Genomic DNA, 8,467 nt, shown 5'->3' with positions numbered 1-8,467 from the left:
CAAATGACAGGCAGAACACACAGTGAGTGTATCCGTTTTGTTTATTGCACTTTTATTAGGCTTTGCTGAAAAAAGAATTGCTGCATTGAGCAAGATGGTGGCGCGGCATAGGCGCCTGCCTTATTGACATTTTGCTGGAGCTTCCAGGAAGTGTATTGGCACATTCGTTCTGATTGGTTGAAATTGCCTTCATGTTTGCCACCTACTGCCACCTACTGCTTTGGCAGTGTACTACATCAGTGTGCTCTGGTGACAAAAACGAAAAAAAAAACGAAAGTGTGACTCGAGGCGCATGACGTCGCGGCGATACGCGGCGATGCGTATAAGAAAACAATACGAAGATGATACGAAAGGTGTAACCTCAGCCTAAGGCTGCGATTACACTTTGTGCCGTTTCAATGCAAAGATAATGATCACAAAGAACTGTAAAAAAAAAAATTGAAACAGTGTCACACTACATTGCCCATTGTTGTGGAATTCCACGATATAATTCCAAGAATCCAGGAATAACTCATGTGAAGGTCGTTTAGGGTGTACTTCCAATTTAAGGTAAGACGTTCAACAGGCTTCTTTGATCTCTCTAACTCGGTAACTCTCCTTGACGTGTACGTGAGTTATCTCACGGCTGACTATCTCTCTGTGAATTCTTCTGCTTTGACATCAGCTGTGATCACGTCCAAAGAACACAAAGAGGATCTTCCCCAGACTCCAGAGAAAGACCCCGGGCCTGGCAACATGAAATACATATGGTTTATAGAGGCTATAGGACTATAGGACTGGCAACATGAAATACATATGGTTTATAGAGGCTATAGGACTGGCAACATGAAATACATATGGTTTATAGAGGCTATGACTATAGGACTGGCAACATGAAATACATATGGTTTATAGAGGCTATAGGACTGGCAACATGAAATACATATGGTTTATAGAGGCTATGACTATAGGACTGGCAACATGAAATACATGTGGTTTATAGAGGCTATAGGACTATAGGACTGGCAACATGAAATACATATGGTTTATGGAGGCTATAGGACTATAGGACTGGCAACATGAAATACATATGGTTTATGGAGGCTATAGGACTATAGAAGTATCTATTTATCTATCTATCTATCTACATATCTATCTACATATCTATCTATCTATCTATAGAATAGAGGCCTTGCACGGAATGTTTATGTAGTTTTCTCTCTCCCTGTTTGATTGATTGAAAATGTTATTAACAGATTGCAGAATGGGTACAATACAGTACGGCTCAATACACACAAAGGGGATGCAGACCAGAGAAAGACTTTCGTCTTGTTTACATCAGGGTCCCCCATAACCACCTTTCTAAAGAAAAGGCCTGGGCCCTCATTCATCAACGTGACTTACGCACAGATATGTGCTTAACCTGTGCGTACGACCATTTCTAAGCAAAGTGTGGGATTCATCAATTTCAACTTGACTTCGTGCTTATATTTACGCACAGCTCGGAGCATGCGTAGCTGACGCCCAGTGGTAGAACATCGTTACTACGGCATAAGCGCTCCTCAGTTCTGCATTAGTTTCAACGCGGAAATAGGCTTCCGTGCATTAGTGTTCAACTTCTGTATGACCCGTAATTCATTATAGTTCATTGTAAAATAGCGACAGTAGTGTAATTATAACGGGCTCACACGCGAACAAGAGGTTGGCCTGCTTGTTTGGCACGGGGGGGCAGACGCAAAACACCAACCTCCAAACGCGATTAAATATTGTTTCAAATAAAAAGCGAATTATTTTGTGTGTCATGTTTCCAAATAAGATTGGTCACGAAATGCTTTCTACTTCAATTTGTTGGTTAGAATAGATGACCTCCGTTGAAACTTCACTGAGACTAACAGTCTATTTGTGAGCTCCCGCACAGATGTGATAATAATAATAATAATAATAATAATAATAATAATAATAATAATAATAATAATAATAATAATAATAATAATAATAATAATAATAATAATAATAATAATAATAATAATAATAATAATAATAATAATAATAATAATAATAATAATAATAATAATAATAATAGCTTCATTTCATATAGCACCTTTCAAGAGACCCAAGGTCGCTTTACATAGATAGGGGGGGGGGATAACAAAGTAACAAACATAGTGGACAGACACAACATATAAATATGATGATGGAATTCATTCAAGTCCTCTCCACCCTCGGGTCTTTGCCACCGGCACGGTCCATCGTGATATTGGAGATGGATTGAGCAATAGACTGTTACTGTAGCTGTCAAAGCTCCATCACAAATGCAGTTATGTGAATAGAAAGGGATTCCACTCAGTCAATGTTGCGATGCGCATTTGCCTAATACATGTCGTTGCTGCATGCCGGGAGGAAGGCGATGCTGAATGTTTTCAATTCATTAAATAAAACGGATACTTTTTGCAAGGGTTTACTGACTGTCATACAAATAATCAACCAACTACGTACATACTGTAACTTTTCAGTGGACGTTCTTATTTACATTGTGACAACAGCCTTGTGAGTTCCCGCAGTGACCCGCACACAGACATGATGGAATTCAAGTTCAAGTTTGTATTGATCACATATAGGCAGGCTACACATGGCGTATAGGCTACATCATACATGGCAGTGAGATTCATTGTTCTTGTATATGCTCTCGTATTATTGTTTATATAGGCTACCCAATACTGACATCAGAATAGATTGTATGCCTCTAGAAATCATATGCAGCAGGTAGAGAATTGACGGAAAATCCGTCGCGATTTGGAATAAAATTGAGGAGAACTTTAATCCCTGGGTATTAATCAAACAAAACGGGAAAAGGCAGTCATATTCCAGCACGGTTATAATGACACACAACCAACGCCAAACAGTGGTCAACGAACGGTCTTTATTAGTATTTTGAGCTGTCCAGGCAGAATTGCAGCAATGGTCTTAGGGAGCCGTTGATATCTGACATCACCGTGTACAAGTCCGCCTTTTATTTATCCCATAACACGCGTTGTGTCTTCTTGGTTCGGCAGCGCCTCAGTGAACAATCGCTCCCGTGGAGTTTCTCAGAGTTCCGCTCGGGTCAGTCCATTATTTCACATCCCAAGGGGGGTGTTTCATGACCATATATGGATAATCATGCACGAGCATTGACGGTAGAACAAAGAGGTATTTATCAACACGGAGGAGCATAGGACCTGTGTACGCACGGTTGATAAATCCCAATATTTCTGTGCGTACACACATTCTAAATTAGAGGGAAAACATGCCAGGTTGTTTTGAATTTCTTCAACCAGTCACAATCATCTAGATCTGATTTCCAGTGTAGAGAGAGAGACGGTTGTTTGGTCAGTTGTCTCGTGTTTATAGACACTGACTCGAGCTGTCCACACTCCACAAGGATCACTGGAACGTGAAAGTCAAGGTAAACTCTGCTTTTAGGGTGGATTTTCCCTTTAAATGAAAGGAAACTCCGGATGTAGACATGAGATTAACTGCATTAATGTACTGCTGGCCCTTCACTGAGATTCTGAGACTAAAGTGGTAATAACGATTGAAAACCATGGTGCGTGTGTTTGATTGTCGTGACAGTCTCTTACAAAAATAAGCCTATCATTGTCTCGGCTCTGCTAATAAGCATAGCAGAGAGGTTTATAAATCGTCTGACTAGGGCTGCTAACAGTTGCGAGTCAACTGCCAAGTCACGGTGAAATTACTTGGCGCAGGACAGGATTGGAAAACTGTTAGGAGGAAAAAAGCATAATCCAAACACCCTCCCTCCCAACCCCCCTCTTCTTCTCTGCCTTGCCCCCCCCCCCTCTCTCTCTCTCTCTCTATTCAATTAAATTCTATTGACATGGGAAACATACGTGTATATTGCCAAAGCCAAACAGAGAAATCAGAAGAGAGAGATGATCTCTGAATGAAATCTCTCTCTCTCTCTCTCTCCTTCTCCCCTTGCCTTCCTCTCTCTCCCTCTCCCTACTGGAGGGCATTAGTCATTTGAATATCTACAGTGCCACCTAGTGCTCCAAATGCGTAACTGTATAGTTGGCATTCTTATTGTGATACACCACTGCCCCCTGCTGGTTAAAAGCATGGACAGCAATTCCACTTCCCCCCCAGTGCCTCTCTACCCAACAGCCTCTCACTGCCTGGGAGGGAAGCATATTGTATGTAACTGTGGCCATTATATGGTTTCATCATTTATATGTTATTTCAGTTTGTAAGTGTAATATTTGAGAATGTATTTATGTTTCATTTCTTATTTTCTTTATTATTTAATTTGCTACAATTTATAATATATTCATTTTGACGTCTGGTCATATATGGTGTCCCGTTAGGCTGCTGTCGCGTTTTTACCTTTGGGACTGATTAAGACACCTGCGAGCAAGCGGCAGGGATGGTCGGAGACGAGTTGTACAGCCTACCGCACGCATGTAAACACGGGTCTAGTAGTCTAGTGGGACGGGACACGGGAGCTGTCGGCGTCTCCCTGAGCTAACGTTAGCTTAGCTACCGTTACAAAATGACCCAGTCAACTATTCACTTTTAGTTTAATACATGATGGGGCATTGTCTAACCGAACGGTATCTAGTCGGCCAGCTACCGATAGCTCCTGACATCAACAAACGCTCCACAAAGTCTAGTACTAGAGACGTGTATGCTACCTGTTAGCTCACGTTAACGCAAGTTGGTTCACCGTTCAAAACGAAATGTCCCATTGAACTAAATAATTCACTGAGGCGTTGTATTAACGTTATATATGCAGTAGCTACAGATAGCTCATGATATCAATGTCTTATAACACTGATTCGATGCGTATTCGAGCTGAGGGCTTGCTAACGTTATAATACCAATACAATAGGGTCCAGGTGCAGCGCCGGAGAATCCTGGCCGTAGCTCTGCTCGAGGCTACTAGAGTATAGGTCCAGGTGCAGCTCCGGAGAATCCTGGCCGTAGCTGGGGGCTACTAGAGTACACACAGACAGTGGAGCTTGTTGCGTGGTGGCGATGTCTCGCAGATAATACCAGTACAAGTCTAATTATATAATATATATATTTTATAAAAAAAAAAAAAAAAAATATTATATAAAATAAAAAATTTTTTTTTATCAAAAACGATGATACCGTGATATATACCGTTACCGTCTATGCTTCAAATTATACCGTGATATAAATTTTAGACCATACCGTCCACCCCTAGTCTGCGGTCATTGTCATTGTTGTTTTATTTTCCACATTGCTATCTAGGGACATCTATGGATCTCAGGGAATGTAATCACAGTGTCAGAAATACTGTGTCTGTTACTAGGCTTGAGTAAATTGTGATGAAACAAAGGAGAATATAAATTATGATCTTTCTTTGCATTTTTGACGGTGAATAATACCATGCTAAAAATGACCAGACATGAAACACTGATACTGAGCTCGTTCAGGACCTTCTTGAGATCACGTGTACAAAAAAGCTAAGCAAATTAATAAATGGAAGATGATTTAAACAGAAGGTTTTGTAGATACAGTACTGAATTCTGCCACCCGGACACATTATTCATTTGCGGTCCACTGACGGGCCGCTCGGGCTAAAGAGGTTAAGAGGGCAGATTATTAGACTATTTTCAAAGGCAGAACTCAAGCAAGGGCTAAAATATGGGTAGAGTTTATCGGTGAAGGTGCAGCCAGTGTAAGAATAGATATGAGCCCTGGCTTCCACATCATAAAAGGAGACCTGACCCCCCTCATAATCTACAAACACCCCGATCACCTGTGGTTTCTCTCTCAGAGACAGGTCTTCCTTTCCAGCAGCAGTATATTTATCACCATTCCTCAGAATTATAGTCCAGTATCCATGTCTAGGGCCCAGCGTGATAGGTCCTTTCCTGTTGATGGACTCTCTGGCCACTCCTAAATCCCACTGGGGGTTCTCTTTAACCTGAACCTCATAGTAGAATCTCCCAGAGGAGAAGCTTTGCTTTCCCAGGACAATGGGTGCCACGTTAAATCTCTCTGGGTTGTCAGGAAGGTCTTTCTGTGTAACACCATATTTTACTTCTTTCCCATCATCAGAGAGGATGAGGACACGATGTGCTGTGTCAGGGTCCAGAGTCACATCCACTGCATACTGCTGGATCCTCTTCAGCTTGACTTCAGGCAGCTTCTCCATCTCTTCACTGAGAGTCTCCTCCAGCCGAGCCACACTTCTCCTCATTATCTCCACACTCACATCACTGTGGACACTGACCTCAGACCAGTCCTTGGTGGGTGGAGGGGTGGAGAGAGATGGGAAGCTGTGGAGGAGGTGGAGGTGGTCTTCAGTGTGCGAGAGCTGCTCCAGCGCAGTGCTTCTCTTCTTTAGCTCAGTGATTTCCTGCTCCAGCTCCTTGATGAAGCCTTCAGCTTGTTTCTCTGCTGCTTTCTGCCTCCCCTCAATCACCTCAATGAGCTCAGCCTGACTTCTCTCAACGGAGGCCACCAGAGCAGTGAAGACCTCGACGCTGTCTGCTATCTCTCTCTTTGCCTCGTTCTTGCTGAGGTCTACCGAGTGTTTGATCTGTTGGATCTTCTGCACACGCTCCTGGATCATCTGATGAACATCTGCCTCTTGTGTCCTCATCTCATCCTTCCTCTCTCTGTATTCTTTCTCTAGAGGGACAGTCTTGTGGGTTTTGTGGTCTGTCTCAGTGCAGAACTGACACACACAGGCCTGGTCAGTCCTACAGAACAGCTCCAGCGGTCTCTCGTGCTTCTTACACATCATGTCCTCCAGGTTCTCCACAGGGTTGATCAGCTTGTGTTTCTTCAAGGCTGCAACTCTCTGATGAGGCTCCAGGTGGATCTCACAGTAAGAAGTCTGACACGCCAGGCAGGACTTCATGGCCTTGATCTTCTTCCCAGTGCAGATGTCACAGGTCACCTCTCCTGGTCTGGCAGGTTGCTGGTCTGGGCTGCTCTCTTGAACGGTCTTCCTGAACTGAGGTGCCATCTCTGATAGGACAATATTGACAAAGATATCTGGTCTCTTATCAAAAGTATGTTTACACATTGGACACTGGTACAGTTCATTGTTATCCCAGTAATTGGTGATGCAGGTCTTGCAGAAGGTGTGTCCACAAGGGATGGAGACCGGCTCGGTGAAGACATCCAGACAGATGGAGCACAGGAACTGTTCTTCAGAAAAGAGATAGCTGGATGAGGCCATGTCTGTTAAATAATAAATACATTTCTTCATTAATTTTCAATTTAAAGTAACTGTAAATTCAACATAATTAAATCTTAATTTAAAATGTCATACATTTAATACAGTTAACCATTATCGTCTTTTAAATAGACTAGATATAGCGTTGGATTTGCAGTTGGTTGCAGTTGGTTTCATAGCTACAGTACAGTATTTGTCTGAGAGACTAGTATGTGAAAACTGGGAAAGCCCAATCAGAATTCTTACGCATTACAAACGTCCTGTACCATTTATATGAATGATTGTTTTTTTTTTACTTTCTCCTTTTTCTATTTTTCTCCCATCCCAATTCTAGCCGTGCCAATGCTCCCCTCCCCTGTCTTGATCATTGCTTGCATGTGCCCCCCACTGGCTGGTTGTAGGGAGGATAGAAGCCCATCGCATGTCCCCTCCGATACATGTGGAGGCAGCCAGTCACATCTTTTCACCTGCCAGCGCGGACTCTCATTTGGCGAGGAGTAACGTGTAGGAGGCTCACACTGCCCCTGCCATTTTCCTGTCTCTGCTGTGCAGGTGCCCCAACAGACCTGTAGGAGTCGCTGTTTACAACGTCCAGATTACTACCCATGGACTTCCCACCCGCTAACTCTGCCAATTGAGTTAGTATAACGGCCGGCCCAAGCCGGAGGCAACGCCGACAGCCGGATTCGATACCGGTGTCTCTTGCGTTGGTGACGAGCGCAATGTCCGCTGAGCCACCCAGCCGCATTGATTGTCTCATCTTTGAATGGATGTCAAGTTCATATTTATGCAGATGACACTATTGTTTATTGTATTGCAACATGGCGTATACTTCCGATTGTTTACACTCTTCTGATTGTTTACACTCTTCTTCTTCTTCTCATCTTCAAAACACATTACTATTGTCTCTGTCTCCTTCTTCTCTGCTCCTCTTGTCTGTCTCCTTCTTCTCTGCTCTTGTCATACAATATTGTCAACACCCACCAAAAAAAAAAATCACCCCCTCAGGCTCCGAAGCAGACCCAAACACGGAACAAAAAACACCCGACAGCCCACAAGTGCGGCCTCCACCCACAGCCGACCGCTCCAACACAGCACCCAACCAGAACAAAGCAAAAACCAATGAACAACAAAACATCTACAAAATGCAAATAAATGCACATCAAACGCTGAACAAAAACCACCCAGAGCACACCCGCCACCAGGCATGAGAAACAACAAGAAGCGACAGAGAGCCCCGGTGGGGAGATCAGGGGCCCCCCCGCCACCTCC

The 8,467-nt window shown here is 43.2% G+C and overlaps 1 protein-coding gene across 1 annotated transcript; it reads right to left on the bottom strand.

Moving 5' to 3' along the window:
* Positions 1-5,551: 5,551 nt before the first annotated feature.
* LOC311223759 (E3 ubiquitin-protein ligase TRIM39-like) lies at positions 5,552-7,198 on the bottom strand (the record flags this gene model as incomplete). Its single annotated transcript, XM_084308528.1, has 1 exon — positions 5,552-7,198. One exon carries the CDS (start codon positions 7,196-7,198, stop codon positions 5,552-5,554), a length of 1,647 nt encoding a protein of 548 aa, XP_084164654.1.
* Positions 7,199-8,467: the final 1,269 nt, after the last annotated feature.

Source organism: Notolepis coatsorum, assembly GCF_963971535.1.
Source record: "Notolepis coatsorum genome assembly, chromosome: 2".
NCBI lineage: Eukaryota > Metazoa > Chordata > Actinopteri > Aulopiformes > Paralepididae > Notolepis > Notolepis coatsorum.
Note: the sequence above shows the minus strand (reverse complement) of the source record. Positions and strands in the feature narration are given on the sequence as shown.